The sequence below is a fragment of the Falco naumanni genome, chromosome 7, assembly GCF_017639655.2.
Source record: "Falco naumanni isolate bFalNau1 chromosome 7, bFalNau1.pat, whole genome shotgun sequence".
NCBI lineage: Eukaryota > Metazoa > Chordata > Aves > Falconiformes > Falconidae > Falco > Falco naumanni.
In genome coordinates, this window is record NC_054060.1 from 5990317 (window position 1) to 6017471 (window position 27155).

The 27155-nt window shown below is 35.4% G+C and overlaps 1 protein-coding gene across 5 annotated transcripts in view; it reads left to right on the forward strand.

Moving 5' to 3' along the window:
- Positions 1-27155, forward strand: part of DENND4A (DENN domain containing 4A) — a 56970-nt gene that overhangs the window by 7084 nt on the left and 22731 nt on the right. For 4 of the 5 annotated variants that reach the window (XM_040602403.1, XM_040602405.1, XM_040602402.1 and 1 more), the window contains exons 2-14: positions 1875-1960; positions 8158-8487; positions 9104-9353; positions 10416-10485; positions 12009-12178; positions 12876-13117; positions 15423-15489; positions 18802-18860; positions 19531-19675; positions 20255-20430; positions 22294-22394; positions 24331-24549; positions 24798-24943. In XM_040602403.1, coding sequence (XP_040458337.1) covers positions 8180-8487; positions 9104-9353; positions 10416-10485; positions 12009-12178; positions 12876-13117; positions 15423-15489; positions 18802-18860; positions 19531-19675; positions 20255-20430; positions 22294-22394; positions 24331-24549; positions 24798-24943 — 1953 coding nt within the window. In that variant the 5' untranslated portion in view covers positions 1875-1960; positions 8158-8179. Of the gene's footprint in view, positions 1-1874; positions 1961-8157; positions 8488-9103; positions 9354-10415; positions 10486-12008; positions 12179-12875; positions 13118-14923; positions 15029-15422; positions 15490-18801; positions 18861-19530; positions 19676-20254; positions 20431-22293; positions 22395-24330; positions 24550-24797; positions 24944-27155 lie in introns of those variants that run through there. The other variant, XM_040602406.1, reaches the window with a different exon arrangement.

The following is a 27155-nucleotide window of genomic DNA, read 5'->3' on the forward strand; positions in this document are numbered from 1 at the left end:
GAGTGCAGGTGTATGCAATAGGGTTTAGAAAGTAATGCAGTGATCACTTTAGCCCTGTTTCTTAGCAGCTTTCTCTGTTGCTGTAATTTGTTTAACTGTAGTAGTAGGAAATGTGAAGAAAAAGTATAGGCAAGATCCTACTGAAAAATAAAAATGCGATGAGAAGTTCTGGTTGTATTGAGGTGATAATGTAGGTCCTTTGCATCTTGTTTCTTGAACAAGTGGATCTTTTACCTGATAGGTGGAGGACAACAAACTAGTTGTAAATATGCTCTACAAGCTGCAAGTACTATGAAACGCAGCTGCAGGTACACTGGCAGCAGTCTCCTTGTAATGCACGAAGGTATATTTTTCTTTTTCTTTCCCTTAACTCTCCTCCTTGACTTTCCAGAGAGTGGACTAGGAAACATGTTTTTTGAAGTGTCCACAGGGAAATTATTCATATGCTAATGCTGGTTATTTCTTAGTTTTTGCAGCTGTGGTTGAGGTCTGCGGGTGATCCCTAAAATCATAACTTCTGACACTCCTGGAAACTTTATATTACAGATCATTAGACAAAATTGTAGTTTCTCATTGGGCAAAAATACATAGTGCTACTGCTGCATGCTCTCTTTGTAGGCTTGTGTGAAAATGTTCAAAGTCAGTTACTGAAGAGTAAGTGACTGAAACTGGTGCTTGTGGATTAGAAGGACCGGCACCAGGCGCTGGTTCGCTCTCTGCGCTGTCGCACACATACACACGCACCCCCAGCCCCCTTGCTGCAGGAGTCATGAGCTAGCAGTGCTGACTGCTTCTGCCTGATCTGAAATAAGTTGGTCTTGCAGGCTGGGGTTATAAACAGAATCTTGAACTTTGTACTCCCAAAAATGTAATTTCGATCATCTAGTGTAGGGGGTTTTCCCCACTTCTTGCCATTTCAGGAACTGAAGCAAATCTTTCATGGTTTGCTTAATTCCCCCTGAGATGTGTTTCCTCCTAGCCCTGCTTACATTACAGTTTGTTTTCTGCATCTTCTCACAGTCATCTTCCTAGAGTGTTCTCCAAGTCTTGGCCTCATTTAGGCAAAGTTTATTTTTGACTACAGCGTTGCTGATGCTAACGAGTTGTTCTGGGAGATTGAAGTCTGGAAGTCTCCAGCGAGGTATTCTCCTCAGTCCTGGAGTGGAGTGCTGTTGCATCAGAATGCTTAAATGCAGCACAGGCTGCCTGGCTTGCACATGCCTCGGTGTCAAATACAAGCTCAAGCTCTCTGGGGTCCTACCAGTGTTTAAAAGTGGTCATACTAGTGTTTACCATACCTGAAAAAAAAGTGATTTTTTGACAGTAAATGGCAAGCAGACTGTAACCCTAGCTGCAAGAACGGGGAATGGGAATAAGGTGGCTACATGGAAGAGTACGTGTGTATTGCTTATTGTGGAGTAAAAAGCATCTGTTTAAATACCATAATCTTGCAAAGAGCAACAGTGTCTTGAAGTAGACTTTGAGAGGTTATTGAGCTAAAAGGTGTTACCTAGCTGTGAAAGCGTTCTATGAATAGACACAGAAGGTATTTATCAGAAAATAGCGGAAGAGTTGAAATGATTTGAAGTGTCTGGCTCAACCATTCTTTGATTGATTTTAGGTTTTTAAAGCATGAAATGTTGTTTACACTCTTAAAATATCAATGCAGCGTAAAACTTGATATTTTGTTTCTTTATTTTAAACCAGTTTAAATCCTGGTTTCATACACTTTTTTTTAATGTAACCTTGTCTTAGCAAGGGACTCCTACAGTTCACAATGTTCATTTAATGCGACTGATGCTTGGAATGTGTGCTAAGTGTAAGTTTCAACAAATGTGTACATTGTTTAATTGTTGGTTTTGCTGTTTCTGTAGGGAATGAAACTTTAACAAGAAGTCTATGTTAAAGCCTGGCTGACAGCAAGAGAGGCAAAGTGTAGAAGCAATGCCCTGATGAAAAGGTAGGGAACACATTGGTAGAGATTTCAAAAGACTTGTGTTCTGACTTGAAAGAATTCCTGTGATGTTTTAGGTGCTTCCACTTGGTTCCCAGGATTGTTTGCTTGCTATGAAGAATATACCGGGGGGGGGAACCCAAACTTGTCTGTCACTTTTACCAGGCAACTTTGGCACTTACATGTTCTCAAGACTGTTGAGCTGTCATGTGATTTGTGCAGCCTCATGCCTGAGAAATGGTTCTGAGTAGCCATAGCAGGACTGACTGATCCGGTTAACTTCATTTTGCTCTTGCATGACTAGCCACCACATTTCTGTGTGTTGGCAGGATAATGCAGCAGTACACATATGAGACTGAAATCCTAGGGACTGTTAGAATTTTACTGGCAAGTTTTAAAAATTGGTCATTGCTTTGTTTGGTTGTCTACTCTTCGTGTACCTTCAGAGGAAGTTCTTGGAAAGTGATTATATGATGAATGCTTTAATTAAAAAAAAAACAACACAATTTTTGATAAAGTTTAGGACTGTTTTTAAAAAAGGGTGTTGCAGAGCACTGCACTGGTTTCCATCCTATGCTAGGAGCCATTCATTCTTTGTTTACAAACATAGCCTGACTCCAAAGAGATGTTAACAGGGTAAAATGTCATCTGCTTTAGACAGAAAATGGACCTAATAAGGAACTCAAATTGATAAGCTATTTAATGTTCTCAAAAGAAAACGCATGAAGGAATGGAAATAAAGACAAGATTAAAAGATTACAAGGCAGTTGTTGTATTTGTGTCTGCCAGAGGTGGACTGGTGCAACTGTTCTAGTCAGACGGTCCTTACTGTTATCTTTCACAAGTTGTGTATCTCTTGCACGTGCAAAAATCATACAAGTAAACACTTTTTGCTATCTGGGAAACTCCTGGAAAGAAGCTGGCACTGCTAGAGCAGTTCTTCTTGTCTGGGGCCCAATAACAAGTTACCTCTACAAAGGTTTGTGGGTAGGAGCAGGTTGTATGAATTGTATCAGTATCTTTTTCCTTGAAAATGGTCTAGTGCCTCTGTAGTAAACTCTGCTTCATGAAACATCATGCCTGGTTGCTGCTGCAGAGATGGAATATACGGCACATCCACGTTATTTCTGGTCATGTTGGGGAAAAAGCTGATGTGTACTTCCCTCTTCTAGTATTTGAATGAAAAATGTGATCTGTTCAAAAAGCTTGGACACAGATTTAGTTGTTTTATGTGAGCTGCTTTAAAATCATGCCTTTCAATTTTTGTTTGCTTTCTATATGAAAGTTGTGTGTAGCTTGTAGCAAATAGAAAAAAAACTTTGTTGGATGTAGAATAAGTTAACATAATATGCTCTGCTTTCTGAATTCAGGTTTAGATCAAAGTCCCACTGATACTTTATCACAAAAGGGTCAGCCACATGGAATTCCTGTAAACCTCCTGATCATCTTGTAATAGCAGATTGTTTTGACCTTTGCAGCAGGCAGGTTCTCTTAACACTAGCAATATATCTATAGCATTAGATCACAAAGCTGATTTTTCAGATTAATCTCTTTTGCACAGTTGCTAAAATGCCAGCACCTATCAATTACACCAGTGGTGACAGTTACTGAAAATTATTAATACTTCCTAAATGTTTATGAAGAAATACATTGATACTGAAAAATGAAATTGAATAAACAATGAAACTGAGTTTACAGTTTGTCTTTCAGCAAAGTAATCAAGGTAATAGTTTGTGGATCTATGGCAGGATTATCTGATTGTATCCCCTGTTCCCATGTTTTTAGAAACTGCAGAAAGCCGTCTTTTCTCCCACATTTGTACAGTTATGATCTGCAAAGTCTGTGTGTGTTTTTTAGTAAGTTCTTACAAGTCAGTTTGCTATTTGCAAGCATAAAGTGGTTTTTACTGATGTTTATCATGCTTAATTTGTAGTGGTATTAGTTATATGCAGTTTGTTTAAAATGGTTGTCATGAGATGGCTCGAAGACTATATATTGCATTTGTTTCCAGGGACTTTTGTAAGAGGTTACATTTACGATGCCAGGGCATTGTCCAAGTGTAGAGAAGCAATAGCAGCTGCTTCTCAGTGTGACACTGTTAATGTTGAATTTCACCTGGGACCTGCTGTTTCAAGCAAAACCCTTGTACAGTGTGACATTATTTCTGTTTTTTTCTTACCTGGAGGTTGACTTGCAGTACTTTGTGATGCATATAATTTTAACATGCTTTGGAATACCTTCATTTGTAAGAGTTTCTAGAGAAATTATTCAGATTTTTCACTTTATGTGAAATTGCTTTTTACAGAACGATTATTTGTCACTGAATTAGCTGTCATTATATATCTTCTTTCTGGGGTCTGTTAACATAAATTTTGTGTAAGTATGTTCTCACAGTAAACAGATGTTGAAAATTTTAGTATCACAGTAGCTGTAGTAAAGTTGAAGTTGGCTTGAATAAAATACCACTGAATTGTTTTGATATCTTTTGCGTTTTATACCTTTTTTTAGCTGGAAGCCTTTGTATCAGAAGGCAAAGATCACAGAATCATCATAGGATGGTTTGGGTTGGAAGGGACCTTCAAGCCCATCCAGTCCCACCCCCCTGCCTGGGCAGGGACACCTTCCACCAGGCCAGGTTGCTCCCAGCCCCGTCCAGCCTGGCCTTGGGCACTGCCAGGGATGGGGCAGATAGGAAGGGATGATACATCATCAGCTAGGCCTTCCCCCCGCCCCCCGCCTTCTGTAAAAGCTGCATTAAATTATGAAAGTCTTGCTGACTGGTGTATTACTTGCTGTAACCTTAGGAAGCAAATTCGTGTGATAGCAGGTGTTTGTATGTAGGGGATTCTAATTTTAACTGGCTCTAAATGAGGAGACCTTGTCCCAGTTTTGCTTGAAAGGGATTTTGGGAAAAAATGAATGTTTGAATTTAAGAACTTTTGCTATAAAATTAATATGAAATAATGAATAGTGAGGCTTAAGTTGTGAGGTAGGTATGATTCTTCAGTATGATGTGTATATATATCTTTCTGTTTATTTGTAATGCTGTCTTGGCTAATTAAACTGGAATAGTGTACTGCTAATACACTGAATTTGTAAGACTTAGTTGCTATTTTAACAGTCATAGTTTGTATAAATTTTTATTCCTAAAATACTGTTTTGTTTTCAACTTAAAAGGCTTTGTGAAGCACTCTAGAAAATGGTGTATTTATGTGAAATAATGCTGTTGAGAAAAGTAACAAAACTTTCTATTTTTCTAACTTAGAATCACTAAGGCATAGTTCAGTTTCGTAGTGTTTCTGCTGCTTTGTACTGAGCCTGTGGTTACAGGGCATTTTTCATACACAACCGTGCAAGACTTAGCTTTCAGTCTACCTTTTGTCTTTTGATTGAAAACTTTTTCACTAGAGCTCATGATGGGGTAAGCATTGAGCTTAAATTGTTTAGTTGGTAGCTTTTACTTAGCCAACCCTTTCTTCCTCAGCAGTTCTTGAGGAGTATTTGGGGGTTTATACTGGTGTGTGTATATATATACATTCACAGAACACCCTCTGTCTTGTATCTTTGACCACAGCTCTTTTCTGATCTATGTTCTAAAGTATTCATTATTTTCTTTGTGCATTTCTTGATGCATTTTCAAATGATACTTTTTTAAAAGCTACTACTTACACTCCCTTGCATGTTTTAAGTAGTTGGTTTTTTTGGACTTCAGAGCAAATGCTTGCCCTGTGTGTTGTAGCTTAAAAACCCCACCACCGTTATTGCTTATCCATTGATTTAGAGTCAGTGTTGGTTGGTAAAGTTAAAAGGTTTTTTTTTGCTAGTTAAAATGTAGCATACCATAGTTTTACAGAGAATTGTTAGTGTTACAAAATATTTAGAACTTAAGTTGCGTTAGCTGAAAGATATTAGTGTTTGGTTGTATGTTAGAGTTTAAAGATGCTTTATGAAACTTACGTTCTGAATTTGCTGAAGCCAGACGTACAGTGAAGTAATAGGCAGCGTATGCAGTGGTTGAATTTGTGTGTCTTTGGATATGTCACTCAGAGAAGTTTGAGTTTGTAGTTATTATGCTCATATACTGCTAATTGAGTAACGTATTCCAGATGTTTTTGAAATAATTGAATTTAGGCTAAATTAAGCAGTTTTGTAACTGCGTTCTCTCTTCTCTCAGAAAGCAAGCTGAACAGTTCATTTACAAACTGTTACACTGCTTTATATAGATGATTGTTTCCCGGTAATCGTGTTCTCAAGTGTCCCATATTGATCATTAACTATATAGAAAGAAACAAAGGTCTGATGGTTTGTGGGGTTTTCTTGGTATTTTCTTGAATAATGTAAATAATCCTTAAATAAAAACTGTTACTCATTTCCTTGCAACTTTAGAAGCCAGACAAGTCAGTTGCTCCAACAAAATACAAACAACCTACAAAATAAGAGCCAGGAGATGGAATTAGCTTTCTTGCACTAGTGGATGAGGCTGATAGTAGTAATCAGGCACTGGCTGACATTTTTTTTCTTCCTGAGCAGGGGCTGGTGCTGGAAATCTGAGGTCATCTGAGAACAATTTGATTAAATGCACAGTATCAATTTAGGAAATAATTTTCCTAATTTCCAGTGAAAGATGTCTAATTTTATTTTGCTTGTTTTAATGAAGATTTGTTGGTAAAGCCCAAGAATTGTAATTGTACAAAGCTTGATAAGGCTTGATACTTGCTACCTAGAGCAGAAAATAAAGGGAGATAAAGCAGATGAAATAAAAATGACACGAGAACTGAAGTCTTGTACCAACCATTCAAACAGTTTTAAATTCTGGTTTTTGAGTTTCTGAACATTAGCAAGCTCTTCAGACTCTGTGTTTTAATAGTTTCTCTCGTGAAAAAATTTTACACCCAAACAAAATTAATTCAACAAAAGTGAGTTTTAAATATCATGTCTGGTTTAAGAAGTCTGGAACTTGATGACAGTAAACTTCCTGAAGCTACTTTATTGAGGTTCCAGCAGATATGGGTGATTTCGATAAACAGTTTTAGCCTATTTCTCAGTGTTCCATGAAAGCGTGGAAAGTATTTTCTTTATTTGCAAAACCCAGCTATTAAATGTGACATGACGCTTAAGTGACTTGCAAAGGTATCCAGGAGTCTCTGACAAAGAGGAAAATGAACCTCCTGATAGGTAGTGCAGTGCATTGTTTGCAAGGCCATCTTTTCATCCTATAGATGTTACTTTGTCCTGAGCTGAAGTTAATTTACAACATTGGTAGCAAACACTAAAAAAAAAAACCAAAAACAAACCATCCACCAACCAAAAACCAGAAAATCGCTATACAGAAAGAATTCATATATAAAGATCAATATGACCCAGGAAGAAAGAATGTAATTTCCCAACACAGTTTGGCTGGAACAGCAGGACTGTCTTCTCATTATGAAAAACTTCTTCACGTGGTCTTGAATGTTTTTGTTTCACAGTGGTCTGTAGTCCATGGAAGTTGACTCTGTTTAAATGTTCTGTATAAAGGCTGGTATATTGCTGGCTGTGCATGGGTTGCATATCAAGGACCCGAGTTGCAAAACACAGTAAAATAAAATGGTATCAACTTACGGCCTGCAAAAATACTCCAAGAAGATCTGGCCTTGGTATCTGATGTAAAATCTTATAGGATGACCTGGCTGCAAATACTAGAGTTATATCTTTAAAATAGTCAAGACAGCCTTTGCATATACATTTAATATTCAGGAAGCAAATTAACTGCAGATCATGCCTTAGAAGATCCATTGTCACGGGGAACACGATGCCATAATAAAGACTATGTGCAGAATACATGAGAACTACTTTTTGATTCAACCATGAACTTGAAGTAATGAACTATTTGCAGAACTTTGCACAGTATTTTGTTGTAACTGTTCCTGTTGGTTCAGCTACTCTAGTGTGTAAGTTAATGAAAAGAGGCCATTTGAATTTTCTAATCTGAGTTGTTAAATCTTGGAAAACTGTGACTCAGAATTCCAAATTAGAAAGATTGTGATTACAAATGAAAAATATTATGTGATCTGATGATGATTTTCTTTCTTTTAATTTCTTCTATTGTGTTTTCATTTATATTATTGCAAATTTTCTGGTTTTTAAAATAAACATGATTTTATTATTTCTGATATCTTACGATTGCCTTTAAAAATACTGATAACTTATTTCTTTCTTACCAGTTATAACATCTTGTAATGGAAGATGGAAGACAAAGGGGCTCGTGTTGCTGACTACTTTGTTGTCGCAGGATTAACGGATATTTCGAAACCACTAGAGGAAGAAATCCACTTCAATGATGCTTGCCATAAAATCGCTAAACCAAAAGAACCTATTACAGATGTAACAGTACTTAATAAATCTCTGGGGGAGGAAGTTCCTCAGGGATATAAATGCATAGATGTTACTCCCTCAGGACTGTCTGCAGATCTCAATAATGGCAGTCTTGTAGGACCACAAATATACCTGTGTTATCGTCGAGGAAGGGATAAGCCCCCACTTACTGATTTGGGGTGAGTTGTTCTTTTCTGTTCTGGTAGGTGATTTTGGCAGTTTTGTTTGACTAATGAGCAAATAAGGCAGGTTTATTGAAATACCATACTTCTTTAATGTAAGGCAAAACTCTGAACCAGAAGATATTTGTTGACTTGAGCATACTGTAACCCAGTATGGTAGGAAAAATGCATACTGAGTAGATTTTAATGATAGCTGTAATTCTTTGCATTTTAGAGCTGTCAAAGCCATTTATAACTTTGAATGTATATATTTGGGTTGAGATAAGATGCTTAACCTATTTAATACAGATTGAGAAGAAGTGAGTTGTAGAGTGTTCTTAGGATCAGGCAAAGCATCTGTAATAGAACTGAAAACACTATTTTGCAGTAAACAAAACACTTAGAAAAATTATATGTGAGGAAAAACTAGTATAGCTTCATCACAAAACTTTTCTGTTAGAATGCAATGTGATGTAACGTGACTGGAAATTGTCAGTAAAAATGTTTTGATCAGAGATGAAACAAGAGCTGCTATTAAATTAGTGCTATTCAGTTATAACTCTTAGTATAGTATAAGTATTCAAAGTGTTAAAAAAAAAGTGCCTTCTGACTTTGTTCATCCCATTTTAACTAGGGTTTTATATGATGGGAAAGAAAGAGTGAAGCAAGGTTGTGAAATAATTCAAACTACTCCGTATGGTCGGCCTGCTAATATTAGTGGCAGTGCTTCATCACAGAGAGTGTACATCACTTACCGAAGAGCATCTGAAAACATGACACAAAACACCTTGGCTGTTACGGATATATGTATAATCATACCAAGTAAAGGAGAGACACCTCCACATACCTTCTGCAAGGTTGACAAGAATCTTAATAATAGTATGGTAAGATTGCAAATCTGGATTTTGAACACTTGATACTCAGTGATGTAATGTGTGTGGAGTATTTGTGACAGTTCTCAGAATACCTTGTGAAAAACTGTGATAAGCGCTCTTCAAAGATAATTCAAGTTTTGGAAGAGCTGGAGGATTACATTTCTTTGTTCCTGCTTAGAACAAAGTCTTTTTGGAAGTCTTGGAGCAGATAGTCTTTTTAGTGCTGACTTCAGCAGTTTTGGATTAATCCTTGAGAACTTGTCACCTGTCATCCTACAGAAATTGTTTTGTCTTTCTCACATTTCTAAAAGCTTTGCGTGCCCTTAAAGGGTGCTGGTCTTTTCCATTCTGTTGCTTTCTGTGTTCTTTGTTTTCATGTCCAGGAATTCAGAACTTTAAAAATATTTAAAAACATTAACAGTACCAGAAAAGAAATTGTTATTTAGAAGCTGCAAAAAAATGACATTGTGGTGCAGTGTTTCACAGACCGTGAAATCACAGATGGAATAATTAATTAGTTTTAAAGATTAGCATGATTAAAATAAAAATGCAGGCACAAAAGAAAATAAAGTATTAACTTAAAGTAATAAACAAATGTAGTTAATAATGGAAACATTACAATCTCTCTCTGTGTGTATATAAAAATGTGTGCATGTGTCTATAGACACATTTAATCCAGAAGTTTAACAAAATGGAGAAAGGTTTAAATATTTATATGAATGACAGTTATACTTAAAATTCTGTAGTTGTGTTAATAAATATTTCAGTGAAGAATTATAGATGTCATGCTTCAGTATATAAACCAGTTCTGTTGCAGAGACCAGGCGGGGGCCTGCCATGGATTGGTTAGCTCAGGGCGAACACAGTACTTGTCTTTCAGTTATGTTTGTGGCCATTGTCAGAAAAAATAGCGTAGTAGGCCCAAAATTCCTGTATGTTAATGCTCTGTGGTTTTGTGTGTATGTTATGGTTCTATGTAAACACGGAAGAGAAGGTTTGCCTCCGCTGTTTTCTGTTAGGTCCTGTTGTTGTACTTCATCACGTAATCTGATAATTTCTTTTGTTTTACAGTGGGGCTCAGCAGTGTATTTATGTTATAAAAAGTCTGTGGCAAAAACCAACACCATATCATATAAAGCTGGTATGTAACTCCTATGTAGCTTTTTTTATCTTTAGGATATACAGGCTTATTTGTAATTTAATACTTTTTTCTATTAAAGAATTATTTGACAAAGACACAGTCTTTGCATTACGCAAAAAGGAAACAATCCCTGAAGAATTCTTTTAAAAACATGTCCTAAAATAAGCCTTAGCATTATGTATCATGACAATTTTGTTTTAAAACTTGCTTTTAATTAGAAGCTTACTTGTATTTTAACAGGTTTCTACAAACCTCTGTGCCTACCTGTTGCTGATAACTGTCTCTTAATGTTGTATATACGCAGAAGAAAATACCACAAAAATTATTTGATGCATTTTCATGATCACTTTCTTTAAGAAACATCTTGAAGAATAATGTGGAACTTCCACGCTGCCCTGAACATCAGTGGCATTTATCTCTTAAGATGTTTTTGGATTGTGTATCATCTTTATTTTGTTGATATATTTGTTAGACAGATTTGCTATGACTCTGATGAAATGTGTTGGTTTGTTGGTTTTTTGTTTTTGTTTTTTAACCCCTGATTTTGTTTGAGTACAAATCCTGAGCCTGATTCAGGCTTTAATTCACTTACATCCCTGTGAGATGCTGCTCTCAGTCTTAAACTACTGTTGTTTACAAACTGAAAGGTGGACAATGAACTTGTAAACAAAATAAAAATTTTAAAAGGCCCTACATCTGGTAGTAGCTTGCACAGAATTTTTTTTTCATGAGTGAGGGGAAAAAACCACTGTCCTTCTTGATTACCATTTTTTATTGCGTACTAATAATTCACTGTGTATTAGGAAAGAATGTGTAGTGATTGTGTTCTGTATTACAGAGGAATCCTAAGTCCTTTCATGTGATATTCATTCTCAGTTTGGAGTTCCTGGGGTTGGCAATAGGAAAGGATAGATTGCTACAGCTGGATGATGTGTATGGCCTGTATGTTAAAGCCCCTGCTTCAGAACTTGGTGATTTACAGCTGTCTTTAAGTCTTAACACATGAGCCTGGCATATTAGCCGAATCCTCAGCAGAGGTGAATCAGCATAATTAATTGCTTTGATTCTATTGATACTAAAAATAATTAATATTATTATCAGATTTTCTGGGAAACTTTTGTTGGCAAGAATTAATTGCCATCATAATTGAGAGCATCGGTCTTATTTTTCAATTATCGAGGTTACGTTTTTTTAACTAAATTTTAAATCTGTCCTCATACTAGTGATCAATGTGAACTATCATAATAATAGCTGAGATGCACACAACCTGCAAACAGAGAAAGATAAATTAGTTATGAATAGTTCCAAGAACAGCAGGTAGGACTTGAGTGCAGTTTTTTAGTGAGGTGACTTCTCCATAGACCCAGCGTGACACCCCTTTCCATCTTTACAACTTTATTGATCTTATGAAGTTAGTATATGCTTATATATGAATTTTCTGGGCATTTTTTGTAACGTGAGCTATTGCAAATATATTTCTGCTATTCCTTACGTAACTGCCTCTTTACAAATTGCCTTTCTAGGTTTAATATGCAGGTATCCTGAAGAAGATTATGAATCATTCCCATTACCAGAATCTGTGCCTCTTTTTTGTCTGCCTATGGGTGCAACTATTGAATGTTGGCCGTCTAACAGTAAATACCCTCTCCCAGTTTTTTCGACGTTTGTACTAACTGGAGCTTCTGCAGAAAAGGTATTTTTAAAGTTTAAAAAAATATTGCTAATAATTTAAGTTGAAAAATTTGGTTGCTTATCTCTTCGGGATGATGGTAGTGCATATTTTCATAGACAAACTTGAATCTCTTCTTTTGGGCTTATATCCAAGACTACTTTAAAGACTGACTTGCATTTATTTCACTGCTGGACTGTTGATCATATAAACCTGTATTCCTTTTGCTTTCCGATCATGTTAGTCTTTGAAACTAGAGAGCTGTAAAAATTCTGACTGTATATACATGTAAGTATACTATTTTTATTGCAAGCATGGAAACAACCTTGCATGTAAATACTTGTTCAAAAAAGTAAATTGGATGTCAGAGGAATACTGCTTTGAATTGTATATAAAGGATTCCCAAAATAGCTTTAAAAGCAATTGTAGGAGCAGTTGACTGTAGTTGTACTCTGTATAATGATTATTTTTCTCTCACTTAAATGGTTTCATAAATTACTTTTTCTCATGTGACATTAAGTATTTTAAATAAATAATAGACAGTCTGAATTTTCACAGCCACAAGAATATTCCGGAATAGATTGTTTCAGAAGATGATGAATTAATGTAACTTTTCAAACAGTAACATAGACTTGATTTTCCTTGCACGTTTGGGGTTTGTTAGATTGCTTTGAAGACTGAGGCAGATTTATTGACTTCAAATCAACTGTGTTTTTTGCAGGTGTATGGTGCTGCTATTCAGTTTTATGAACTGTATCCTGAAGAGAATCTCTCAGAGAAACAAAAATCTCAACTGGGATTAGCAGCTGCTGTTGAAGGAAAGTCAGACACATGCAGAACAGTTCAAACAAATAAATGCATCTGTCTGCTCTCTCACTGGCCTTTCTTTGATGCTTTCAAGAAGTTTCTTACCTTTCTGTATCGTTACTCCATTTCTGGCCCACATGTCCTACCCATTGAGAAGTAAGTAAATTCAAAAATTTTAATAGTAATTTCAGTTGATGAGAGCTCTGGTTTTACTTCTGAGTTTCCTATCATATCCTTTTGATTTTAGTCATCAAACGTTAAATATAATGGTTATGCTAGATGAAGCACTTTTCTCCATTGATTAAATGTATCTTTACCTACTCCTTGAAAAAGCCCAGGTTTTTATTTGTGACTTAAGTGCCTGCAAAGATATCTCTGAAAACCTTTTTTAATTAGCTTTGCCCCCTTTAGCACAGTGATTAGGAGGGGAAAGATTACAAATCCTTTCTTAATGTTGCATATGTTGTTAGGAGAATGAAATACATAGTTCTGCATTTTTTCAAATGCCTATTTGTTGTGTAATGAGAGATAACAAACCAGATTGAGGTTTTTTACACTAGTAATTCTCCTGTATTTGTGATAAATTTAATTTCCTTCTCACATAAAGGATTTCACATTTTCAAGTGTAGAGAAATCCTTACATCCAAGAAGTGGTTGATACCTGTAATTGATGCATAATACTATTTAATATTTCTAGGCTAACATCACTTTTTAATGCATCAGATTTCAAGTGCAGTATTTGCTTTTTTATTTTATTGCACATTAGTTTTTTTTTTTTTTCTGATTAAACTTCAATATTAACTTTTGTCAGAGACTCTGACTTTGTGGATTAAGCATTTTTTTGTGACTGTTTATCCACTTCATTATTTTTATCAGAATTTTAAAATTATCAGAATTTTAAAATTCTGATAGTGTAAGCTTCTGATAATGAAAAGATGTTGGTTGGTTTTTTGGGGGGGCTGAGAACTATTTTTGGTTTTTCAGATTTGGGACTGGATAAAATTAGAAGTAAATATAATGTTTTATGAATTTTGATTTTACAGATTTATTTGCTTATTCTGGTTTGTAAACTGGTCAATTTACTGTGGATAGTGTAAATATAGCTACACTGTCTTGCACAAGACTACTATAGCATCTAGCCTAGTTTCTTTGGGTGTTAATTGATGATGAAGTTGTCTCTGCCATACGTGCATACTTGAACATTTTCGGTCATCCCTGCTTCTGCAAGCAGCGGACCTTTCCCTTGATGTTTGCTTGTAGGTTCCATATTTCTGCAACAATCTTCTTCATACACTGGTAATAAAGACAAAACCCCAAATCTGTTGTCAGCCCAGTTCCTTTCCCGTTCTCATTTGCCATGTGGCTGCACAGGCATTGATGCTGACACAAAGGAGCTCAATTGAGGAATGGTGAAGAGAAGGCACAAGACTGCTTCTGGTTGATGCCAGTTATGTGACTATAGAACTGCAACAAAAAGTTAAGCTGAGTACAAGCACACACAATTAAAAACACAGTAAAAATCTGTTTTGCATACACCTAATGGTGTAATATGCAGCCCACTGCAATATGCATATGAAATACATAGCTTTGAATCAGAAACATGTAAAATAAGTCTTTATAAATCAGTGCTTATTTGTGGGTTTGCCTGAATTTCTTCAAAATTTTGTTGGTTGTCTCTGTCATAATGATAAGAGTCATAGAAATCACAGTAAAGTATGTGCTGCAGCATGCAGTTTATGATGAATTACTTGTTTCTTCCTTAGTTTCTACTGATTGCATGTAGTATCTTTTAATGTGGAAGTGTGTATTATGCAGAATTCTTATGCTTTTAGAATTTTTCGAAGTTTAATCAATTCATAAAACTGAGAACTTGTTCAAATTTTAAAAACATTTTCTGTATTTGTAGTATATGGAAAAAATTTAACACTTTTTTCATCAGAAATCTTACATAACATTTGTATTTGGAACTGAAGAAAATGGATGTGAAGAAAATGGATGAAATTAATGATTCTCCTTGATACTCAGCTGTGAATAATTTTTTGCAAATAACCAGTGCTAGTCTCTGAGGTATAGTGCTATTTCAAGCCAGTTTCAAACGAATGATTATAAAATGGTATTATGATACTCAAACATCAATATTTCTACTTTACAAATTATTATTTTTTTCTTTAAAGAAAAGCTCCTTGTAATTTTTCAGTCTCAGAAACCAAGCTTGTAGTCTGAAAGGTAATCTGTCCTGCCATTTTGGTTGTCTCTAGTAGAAAAATAGGTTTTGAAGGTCAGAATATCCCTGTAGCATTTGGGTGAATGTTTCGGGGTTTTTTTTCTTTCCTCTCTGTTTTCTGAATAAGTATGTGTCATTTTTATATAATAATTAATCTTACTGGCAATAATTTTGTCTTGAGGTATAGCAGTTTAAGCTTATAATTTACACTAAATCAGCATTTTTCTTTTCCTCTAGACACATTTCCCATTTCATGCATAAAGTTCCTTTTCCATCCCCTCAGAGGCCAAGAATTCTAGTTCAGGTAAGTGTAAATTTCTTCTTAATAGCTATATCTTAAGAAAGACAAAACAGCTGTTGAACAGGTTAGTGAATGGAAAATGTAATTTTTATCTTCAGATTGTTTTCAGGATTTTTTTTTTCCCCTAAATTTATACACTTAATCCTTACAGATTTTTCACTGTTCTGTTTCCAGTTTAGTTAAGGACTTTATTGAGATATTATAAGGAACTGTTTAGTGAGCTTAGAACTTAATTTTCTTTTCCAAAGTATATGGAAATTTACGAAAAACTACTCAAAGTAGATACCTGGTTTGACTTTTGCAATAGCTTTTGATCTGTTTTCTTCTTGCTACTGAGTGTAAAATAAACAAAATTAAAACCAGATGTGAAGCGTATATTCATGATTACCCATTTTCCAGAAGGGTTTCATGCTGTCCTCTACATAATGGATAGCTCTTACTGAAAACTGCAAGAGCCGTGCATGTTCAAAAGAGGCACACTTTATCAAATATGACCCTTACTCTGTCCCACCTGGAAGACCTAGCATATTTTACTGTGTGTGAGTGAAATGATAGAATTGCCAGAATTAGGTTACCTGTTATTTGAAATTTCAACCCATGTTACTGTTGGTGGGAGAGAGGAAACCTGTATCTCAAAGACTTCTTAAGTGCAGTGTTATTAAATCTTCCTTATTTTCTTTTCTCCTAAGAGTCAAAACGGGTAGAGACCGTTCTGTTTGGGGTTTTTTTGCTAGGAAAAGACAGCTCTATTCCAGTTGTAGTTATTCTACTAATCCCATGGTTTTGAACAAATTGTTACAAAATGATGTTACTCTCTGCTACTACTTGTATGAAATAAAATATGGAGAACCCTGTGCAGTTTTCAGTCTTAGTGCAGCATACCATATGGTAGTGAAGTGTTTCAGAGTAAATACGTCTTGGGTTATATCTTTATAGAATGTATTGAATATTAAAGACACTCTTTACTGTACTTGGCTATTTTAAAGAAGTTATATTTATTACTGTTAGTGAAAAGGGGTTGGAGAACAGTTATACTACAACTGTATGTGACACTTCTGTCAATTACTATGATTTTAAAGTTCAATTCAAGACACAGTATTTTAAAATCTTGGGGGTGTTTTTTTGTATTCACATTCAATAATATATTTCTGCTAGGGAATGTGAAACAAAATTTACAGAGAACTATATTTGAGTTTAGAGAAAAACACTAATTATTTTTAGTCTGAATCTATAGGGAACTCTGTCAAAGTATACATGGGTGTATACGTTCCAGGAAGACCTAGATGTAAATGATGTGCAGATAGAAAACCCACTGCTTTTAAAGTAGGTAGTTGAGGTCTATGACTAAGTACTTCCTTCCAGCAGCTTTCAGGGACTTTAGAGTTGTGTTTGATACAGTCACCTGTGATCTTACTCAGTGTGGTATCTAAGATATTTTTCCAAAAGTAGTGTGGGAAATGCCTGGATTTTTTAAAATTACAAGCTTTTGGGTTTCAATTTTGTTGAAGAAATAGTAATTTCTCTCTGAAGCTTGTTAATTTAAAACAGGGTAGTCTTTTGCTAAATAATTATTCTAGCAAATCCTTCTGTGTATGTGGTGTTGTAGAATGTCTCGCAAGTGCTTACACGCTTCCTGAAAATGAGAGCTGTTGTATTTTAGTAACTACATGTATGCCAGTCTGGATGTGTAACCCATACTTAGATCCTTCTTAGCATCTGTTACAAGTGAGAGAGAACATGGCATGTGTCTGACTTTTTAAGTTTAAAGAAATTACAGCCATTAGTAAAACATTCAGGAATGTACCTGATTGCCAGTTTCCAGCTGCCATTGTTGATATGTTGTTTCTGATTTGGAATCTGCTAGACACTGTTCTTGGTGTCCTACATTTCCTTATTACACAGATGTTCCTGTTCTAATGATGTATTTGCAAGCTTCAGACTTCAAGAGTAATGTGTTTCTCCCTCTGAAGAATGAGGGCAGTAAGTGCCCCTTCTGCCGAAGGGAGGCATGCTCTTTGAATAGATGCTTGATTGTTTTTATCTGCTTTTGCTGAAACACAAAAGTCATAGGACATTAGGCTGATGCTTTCTTTCTGAGGGTGGTTTATGAAGGTTACCTCAGGCTGAAAAAATGAGTTCTCTGATTTTTTTTTTTTTTTTTTTTTCACTGAACAAGCTAATGGTGGTGGTTGTCACAAGGTGACTTACTTCAAGACAAATGCAGCATGTAGAATGGTGTGGCCATCCTCGTTTGTCAGTGAAGCTAAATGTCGTATAAGCCTTCAAAGGCTCTGTTATGTGAAATATGCAGGGAAGCAGTAGTGCATAGACTTTTGTTCATGTTGTATGTTTTGTGTGCCTGTCCAGCACAGTATTAGGTGACTTAGTGCTTTGGCATTTGTATGACTAATTCATCGGATCTTCTGACTTCTATTGTCTGGTCACCTGCAGTGGCGTCTAAGTTGAAACACGTTCAAAAATGAAGTATTTACTGCAAGTTGTCTGCAGTAACAACTAGAACTGTAGCTTAGTTGTACAAGTTACGGTGACTTACTGAATTACTACAGCTACTTGTACGTGTGCTTTTATACAATAGATGGAAAATGCATGACTACTTAGCAGGGAGGATTAAGCTAACTGCTATGTTGTAACCTTGGATTTGCTATGGCTGAAAATGTCAGTTAAGCTTTTAAATAAATAGATTGTATATCTGCATTCTTGTACTCATTTGAATCTTCCTGTTCATGCTGAATATATGAATGGTTGCTCTTGATGTAAGAAAAGTAAGAATTAGTAAGATCTTTGTCTTGCATCTTCAACTAATGCAAATTTTGAAGATGCTATCAAAGCTGAGCTGAGCCATTTCTACCAGCTAAGAGCCTAATTTTGATGTCTTCCAAAGAAAAGACTGCTTTACATCACCCTGTGCCATCTCTCCCCTTCATGCATTTTATCAGTCTCTTACCCGCTAAACCCAGCAAGAATTCCCCGCCCCAGGCTGCTGAAAGCTGTGCATAAGCTATGGGTCCTCACTTCCCTTCAATTTTTGCAGTATTAGCTAGTTTAAATTTCTGTTTATGAATATGCAATGTATTAACTGATCCAGAAAGGAAGGTCATGCTTTGCCTGGTTTTTGATAAGATACTGATGCAGAGCATTGCAGGCCACTTCTTACACTGCTATACAACTGGGATATGTAAGTTTCAGCTCATTTTAAATTTTGTTTTTAGGTGTTCTTTGTTAGAGTTGTGTAATTTCTAACAAATATTTCCAAAGTTCAGAATAAAAAGAATGTATTCTAAAATCTTTTTCCAGCTATCTCCACACGATAACCTGATTCTTAGTCAACCTGTGTCATCACCCCTTCCACTGAGGCAAGTTGCAGTACCTTCTGTTTAATTGTGAAACATATTCTGACTTACATTGCAGAAGAATTTGGTACTTTGAGTTGTAATTGTGCAAATAAACATACCTTGGCTGGTACCTTTTGTAGTTAGTGTATCTGAAGTTTATTTATGTGATTAGACTTGTGCCCTGGCAAGGATGCATACTTAATGAACAATATCTGCGGGTTTTTTCAAACAATTTTAGTGATTCTTGAGGCAGAATATAGATTGTTAGATCCCCTTACTAGGAGTTGGTACCTGGGCTCCCAAGATAGTGCAGCTGTTGTATTGCAAGGTAATTGAAGGAGTTCTGTGACTGTCTTAACTTTCATGTCTTGGTGCAGGAGAAGGATAAAAGAAATCCATGTTGTCTCCCTGTAAATTGCTTCTCAAAGAGAAAAATCATCATGCATGTGTCTTGAAAATAGTCTAGGCTGATTGAAGAGCCTCAAGGAATCGTGGTTACTATTGGCAAGTAACCGTTATTCACTGAACAGTGAAGTGTACTAAGTCGTCTGCCTTGCAGTCTTCTTTAAAAGAAAGATGTGCAGACTTACGCTTATGAAATCCTAATGTAATGCCTTGTTTTCTGTTTTGTTATTGAACATTTTTTTTATGGTCCCTTGTAACTCACCAGTGTGTTTATATTTTCTGACAGTGGGGGCAAGTTTTCTACACTACTTCAAAATTTAGGACCTGAAAATGCAGTAACTCTACTTGTATTTGCTGTGACGGAACATAAAATTCTCATCCATTCATTGCGACCTTCTGTCCTTACTAGTGTGACAGAGGCATTAGTCTCTGTAAGTAATGTTGTTTTTTTAATCATACATCTGTAACTGGAAAAAATAATAGGTTTTAGATAAAATCTAAAACTAGTAGTAGTGCTGTTAGGCTTAACAGTTATTTAAAAATAAGAACAATATAATTAAAGAGAAAAATTCATGTTGCTGATGATGCCTTCTTGCAAAGACAAAAGAGAAAAAGTAACTTTTTGGTTCTTTCTGTGTAAATATTGTAAATAAGCACGTTGTTTTGTCATCACAATGCACTAAGTAAGAGTTCCTGATTTTTCCCAAATGGCACTGTATTCTCTCTTGTGGAATTTTAAATGCATGTTATTTTCCTGTCTGTCTTCAGTAAGCATTGTTTTGCTACCTCTGCTATATACAGTTTATTATACTGAAGAGCTTTTTCCTACAAATTGAATTTTAGAGAAGTGAGTGTACTTTTTTTTTTAATAAGCTGCATCTAGATTTTCAGTAATAATCTACCATGTTAAATAACTTTGAACTGGCAGTTAGCGAAGTATGGTTTATACTTACATGGATGATGGTTTTATACATGTTTAACCTATGTTTTGTCTCTGCATATTTTCAAAGATGATATTTCCTTTCCACTGGCCTTGCCCGTATATTCCTCTCTGTCCCTTGGCACTGGCAGATGTGCTAAGTGCACCGTGCCCATTCATAGTGGGAATTGATTCAAGATACTTTGACCTCTATGACCCTCCACCAGATGTTAGCTGCGTTGACCTAGATACCAATACAATTTCTCAGTAAGTATGTTAACAGTTTTTCTTCTGCCTTAGATTTTTTTTCTTTTGCTTCTTGTTTTCAAAGGCAGAAACCAGCTTTTTTAAAAAATTTGGAGGGTTTTGTTTGTTTTAAACCTCTAAACTTCTAATGTATCATCAGTCTTGAAATGAGCAAGCTAGAAATTATATCTCCTATTCAACACATCAGAGCGGAGGTACAATCCTCATGGAACATTATTGTCTTTTTATTCTATTACATTAAGATCTTACTGCACACTTTGGCACATTTCCTGGATTAGCCATATTGTGTTTCACTTTGTTGTCCCTAGAGGAGAATAGTCATTTTCATTTTTCGTGATCAGCTTTCTTAGCGTTGGAGAAATTCTAGTATCTTCATATGGGAATCTGCTTGAAAATTAAAACAATTAAATCTTACACCATATCAATATGAAGTATAGGAACTTCATGTTGAGAATTAGAGCTGTGAACTTTCATGGGTGAGAGAGTCTTAATTAAGACTTAGAATCATGCCATTAACAAACTGAAATAACAGTATTGTAATATTTCTCCTTCAGAACTGTGTAGAGTATTATGTTATTCTGTAATACTAATTATCTTGTATCTAAAATACTAGCAAGGGACAGTGCTGCACTGTTAAAACCATTGAGAAACAGTCCATGTTATTATGATTTTCAAAACAAAACTATTTATTTCCTTGTGATGATGTGATCCAAAAATAGAGTAAGACTTCTAATTTAAGATTCTAAACCACACAAAATGAAACTTGTGTATCACAAACATTTTATTTTAGTATACTGTTTAATATACTTGGTATACATTTAGTGTTAACTTCTCAAACTCTTTGATTAGTGTTCTTTTGTATCATCATCCTGTTGGTAGCAGTCTTTCGGCATTATTATGCCTAACTAAAAACTTTTTTCTGACATTTTCTTAGTTATGGGTTTATTTTTGCTTCAGTAGTTGTGTGTAGATTTAAAGAATATTGCATACATTATTAGTAAGTAGAATTTTTCTGTTAAGAATTTCATGGTGATACCAAGTTGGTATAGCAGTTCTGCTCTGAAGTTTTTAGTAACTAGTACAAGCTAGACTATGATAGCTTTGGGTTTGATTTTGTTAGTTTTTGGTTGAGGAACACATTTGTGCATTTTGTCTGGTATTTGTCTAATAAGCTACATATTCATTAATTGAAAGTAATTCCGCTTGTTTCTGTTTTAGTTATACTTTTAACTGATTTTCTATGAATTTTCTTAAAACAGATTAATTCAGTTTCATTGTATGGAAAGAAGTGTTAAACAAATGCTTACAATTTTTGCAACTTTGACCAATAGAGTCTTGAGGCTTGCTGGTGCCCTCTGTTGACAAAGAATGTTGTAATTTTTTTTTAATCCCAGTAATGATATAGTTAAGTCCAAGTCTATATGCACAAAACACAATGCAGTTATCCCAAATTGATTCAGGTTACTACAAGCATTCTAGTCGTTGTCTCCATCCTAGTTTAAGTAACTATAGCTCAGAACATAGCATGTGTGGTGGTGGCTTTTGCAGTGGCAGGTGCTTAGTACTATTAATCCATCTTTCATGAGTTCTAAGTGGATTGATTTCAGTGCTAGAGTGTGGGTGCATAATTGTCATCCTGAAATACGGGGCATTGGTTGAATGACTGTGATCAGATATCCATATAGTAAATCAGGTTTGACTTTGGTTGGTTTTCAATCCTTCAAAGGCCTGTTTTAATGGAGCAAATTGTGTACTTGCATTTCTCTGGTGGGATAGAAAAATCATCTGAATATAGGCCTATATACATGTATTCTAGTATATACTCATAGTTTTGTTTTGGGGTTTGTTTTTTTTCCCTTTCAGAACTGGAGATAAGAAAGCTATTGCATGGAAGATATTACCAAAGAAACCTTGTAAACATCTGATGAACACTTTAAGTAATTTATATCAGCAACTGGCAGAATGTGAGTTGGGGAAGTACTTTATAAGATTTACATTGGCTGTAGTGTGCCACATGGACAGATGCATAAAGCTAATTAAACGTGTTGTTAAGTCACCCATTACACTAAACATAATGTTTTCATACAGAATGGGAAAATCTGTGCTTTACATCCAGGGATTAGAACCCGCTTTGGAGATAATGGGGTGGAGGAGACTTCCATATGTAAGGCAATGCTCAGTAGATAATACTCTTTTGTATTGATGTGATCCTCATATAAAAAAAAATGCAGAGCTTTAATGAGAAGAGAATAGTGAAGCAAAGAGTAGGCCAGGACCTAATAAAGACCTTTGTTTTGTTTTCAAAGCCTGTTTCAAAGTCTGCTGATGTCTTGACAATTGAGATAACTTTGACACTCAAGCTGGCAGTACTTCAGCTAAAATTTTAAGATGGAAATAGCAAATGTCTTAAATATTGTGTATTTAAAGGTATAGCAATTAGTGGACATTTCTAAGAAAAAAGATTGGTTGTTGATAGAATCCTCAAATATTACAGAGCAAGGTATATTGAACCTTGATGTGAGAAAGCAGAAAGATAGATAGGGATAATGTTAGTGAAATTCTTTAAAACAAAACATTTGCAAATATAAATGTAGTCAAGGCCAGCTGATGTGCTTGGACATCATAGCTAACAGGCTTTGTGAAGTGGGAAGGAAGGAAGTCCATCAGCACTCTGGCATTATCTGTCTGCTTAGGTGTCTTCCGTAGGCATTGGAGGGAGCCTTAAGGAGCAATAATGCATTTATAAAATCAAGTTGCTGTGGCACAGGCAGCAAGTGGTTAAGACTTAAATCTGAGTATGATAAGGACAGGGATGATCAACACTGCGTGTTTGAGAAATACATACCCGGAAAGCATATTGCATGAGACCTTTGTATTTAGGATTTAGGACACTATTTTTTTTAAAGGCTGTTTACATCTCCTTGGCTATTGAGGTCACTAGACTTTGTGTCCTAGTTACAATGTACAGAAACAGAAGTTTATTGGGGTGTGCTGCACAAAAAAAATGTGTATAGATGATAGGTAACGAAAATTGTCTGTTGCTTCAAAATTTTGTTATATTTTACTGTGAGGATTTCTTTAGAAAAATTTTTCAGCCTTCTGTATATATGTGGTACTGGTCTTAAATTTATTAGAGTGAATTGTTTAAACATGGTACCATTATAAAGTTGGCTATAATTGTATTACATGGAAAGACAGGAATGAAACCATCCTTTCACCTTTTTGAGACATTTTTGGAATGTTACCATACTCTGTGGGTGTAACAGTGAAGTCTTAGCTAGAGTTTTGATGGCTTTAAAATGTTTATACAAGTATCTGCTTTAAGGATAGGGATTTTGCTAGATACTAAAAAAAAAAAACCACCTACTTTGTATGGGTGTTTTGCATTGTGTTGTGTTTTGATGGCTCCATTTTACATCTGAGTGGTGTTTTTCTGTGTATAGAGGTACTTAATATGTATAGTCTGCTTTTTGGGAACACCTTGAAATGAAAGGCAACGTAAAAAAAAAAAAAGTAACACACATCATACCTATGTGTTTGTCCCTAAAATATGCTTCTTTAATCAGCTTTTGTATAAATTTTCCCATATTTTTACAAACAGCTTTCTTTAAGTGTTTTTTTAAAGCTCTGTCCATACTGATACTCTCTGTTGCTGTAGTAACTAATGTTCTGAAAAGGTAAGTGTATCTTGCTTTTGATATTATCCAGAGATACAGGGGTCATATAAGGTCAAGCTGAATCCATTGTCACGTGTCATGATTGAATTTAATTGCATATATTTTAATCTGTTCCAAACTTAATGGAGCTCAGTAATCAGTGAACCTAGTAGGATAAAGAGAATTTTTTTCCAGTATTGGGGGGGGAAAAAAAAGTAAAACATTATGTTGTTTTTGTTCACAGTGCAACAGCGACCTAGAGAAGATGCATTAATGGAATTAGCAATGAATGACTATGATTTTAATTCTGGGAAGAAATTGCATCTGTTAGATTTGGAGATCCAAGAAGCGTTTCTGTGTTTCATGGCCTCAATACTAAAAGGTTACAGGTCTTATCTCAGGCCAATAACCGAGGCACCCTCTGAAACAGCCACAGATGCAAGTTCTCTGTTTGAACTACAAGGTGAAGAGTCATAAACTTGTTTTATTTATATTAATTTATTAATTTTTGATTCTCTCTTATTTAAAGAATAAAAACATTTGTGGTGTTAGTGTTGTAAATGGTGATAGAAATGTAAGTGCAGAAAAAATCGCATAGTAGTAGCAAAGATTACAGAAAGGTTACTGCTCGTTAGCAGAATGTATGCTGACTTTTGGTGAGGGCTTTTTTGGTTTGGGCTTTCTTTACATGCCTGTGACTTCACTTTACAGGTTTCCTCAAAAGTCGAGATCGTTCACATCAGAAGTTCTACACCCTGATGACCAAAACTCAAATGTTTATTCGCTTCATTGAAGAGTGTTCTTTTGTCAGTGATAAGGATGCAAGCCTTGCATTTTTTGATGACTGCGTAGATAAAGTAAGCATGTCTTCAAATCCATATAGTTTTTTAACTTCTGCTGTAGCTTACATTATCTGATATAGTACAAGCAGAATATATTTGAAGGACAAGTTTATTTCTGGTTTTTTCTTCCTTTTTTTTCTAGTCACTGTAGACTTCCATTTTCCTCTTTTGTTGGGCTTAATTTCACTTTCTGGTTTGAATTCTTGAAAGTATAAATATGAGAACAAATAGAAGTACCGATTTTCACATGTGTGTGTCTGAAATATTGGCCCATAGTAGGAAGTGTAATATTCTGACTGTAAAGCAGCAGCTTTGGGTTCTTTGTCGGAGATTAATATTCCTTAGATATAACACAATCTATAAAAATTATTGTAGTTCTACTTCATGCAGCCATTTAGGAATGGAGTTGATGAGCAGCACGCTAAAAGATATAATGCAGTCTCACTGTTCTTTAATCATTATAAATAAAGGGTTCCTTGACCCGCTTTTGATTAATGTGCTGGCCAGTTTTTTCTAATAGCAATTCTCTAGTTACTCTTGGAGAATTTTTAGAATGGTTGTACTAAAAGTAAATAACTAAACCGAATCTTTATCAATTCTCCTTTCACTCATACTGCTGTCACTTGTTTCCCCTGATTCAAAACCAGCTTGCTGATGTTGATATTTTGAATACAATGGTTGTATTGATAGTCTTCTCTTGGATAGGAGTATTTTCTAATGACGTTGTTATCAAATATTGATGGATATTAAATGTATGGGTTTCTTAACATAAGCAATATTTATTATGGTGTGTCACACAAGTTTTGCAGAAGCTGTCATTTTTTGCGGGTTCTGTTACTCTGCCATTGTGTTATGTTGCAGTAAAGGAATACCTTGCTATCTGTTGCTGTGCTGTTCTCTCATTTGTAATGAGACAGAAAGAGAATTGTTCAGGATTATGTGACAAGGAGTGTGAAAGTGCAACATGATCACAATTGATGTTTTTCTTGAAGTAAACTTAGAACTTCTGCTGGACTGGAGCTCTCAGAATGTTGGATTTCCTAGTTCAAAGTGGATTTCTGTTTTAATCTTCCATGGAAGTATCACTCAGACTTGTTTGTAAGAAAGGTCCACATTAGTATAGTGTTCAGCACTGTTCAAGGACTAATTTTCTAAAAAGGACAGGTATATTAGCTTTGGAAAGACAATGAATTTTCAAAAGAGGGTCTACAAAAGTGTTTTGAGGCAGCTTGACAATTTTTTTGCATTAGTTTTTGTTTTCAGAAGAACTAAAGTGAAACCCTCTCTTATATCCCTGTTTGCTTCTATTGTGACATCAAAGAAATTTTTATGAATATTATAAGACATTCCACACCTACTTGTCATCTCACTGGCTACCTGTAACACACTATTCTGGGACACTGATGTTTAAGTAATGCAGAGTTGTCTAGGATTGCCTGTAAAGTAGGTCACCTGCTGTTTGTTCCACAGGAATTAATACTGAAGACTATAAAACCTGCTATTTACAGTTTCTATTTATGGCTGTTTCTGCTATGAAAGTGCAGAAGAGCTGTAAGTTGTTTTGAAAACAAATCTGAAAGCAGTTAAGTTTGAGAGAAGCATAAAAGCATGGTCTAATGTTATTTAATGCTCTTCATAGCTTTTGCTAGTCTCTATTTTTTCAGTAGTAGTTCTCAAAAGTGTGCTCCATAGCTCTGCAGCATGAGTTGCATGTATTCATGGGTTGTAAATTGATTTAATGACGAACATTTCTGTAATATTCACTCAGTTATCCTATAGTTCAGTTAAAAAGCTTTCAACATGTAGGGCTTGCTTTGCTGTATGCCAGTGGGTGTTTAAAAATGGGAGGTCTTGTAGACAGGAGTATACCCCAGTGACTAAACACTGTTGAGCAGTACTTCATTTCCACTGTGTTGCTGGTTAGTTCTCTGACTAACGTTAAATAGGTTTTTTATTCAGAATGCGATGGCTATGTAAGTGTCAAATTCTATCTGCTATATTTCATTTTATAGAATGGTTTACGAGGGCACTGAAGCTGATGCCCTAGCTAAAGTTACCTTGCCTGGGAATTCAAACTGTTCTTCTGAAAAAGTAATGCTTAGGTTGGTGATGCCACTGTGAGACTGCAAATAATCTGTGGAGCTGTTGGAGCTTTCACCTTTTCTCAAAGGTTAAGTAGCCGCTTGTACAGCTGAAGCAAAGACTCCTCTGTTCTAATGCCAGTTAT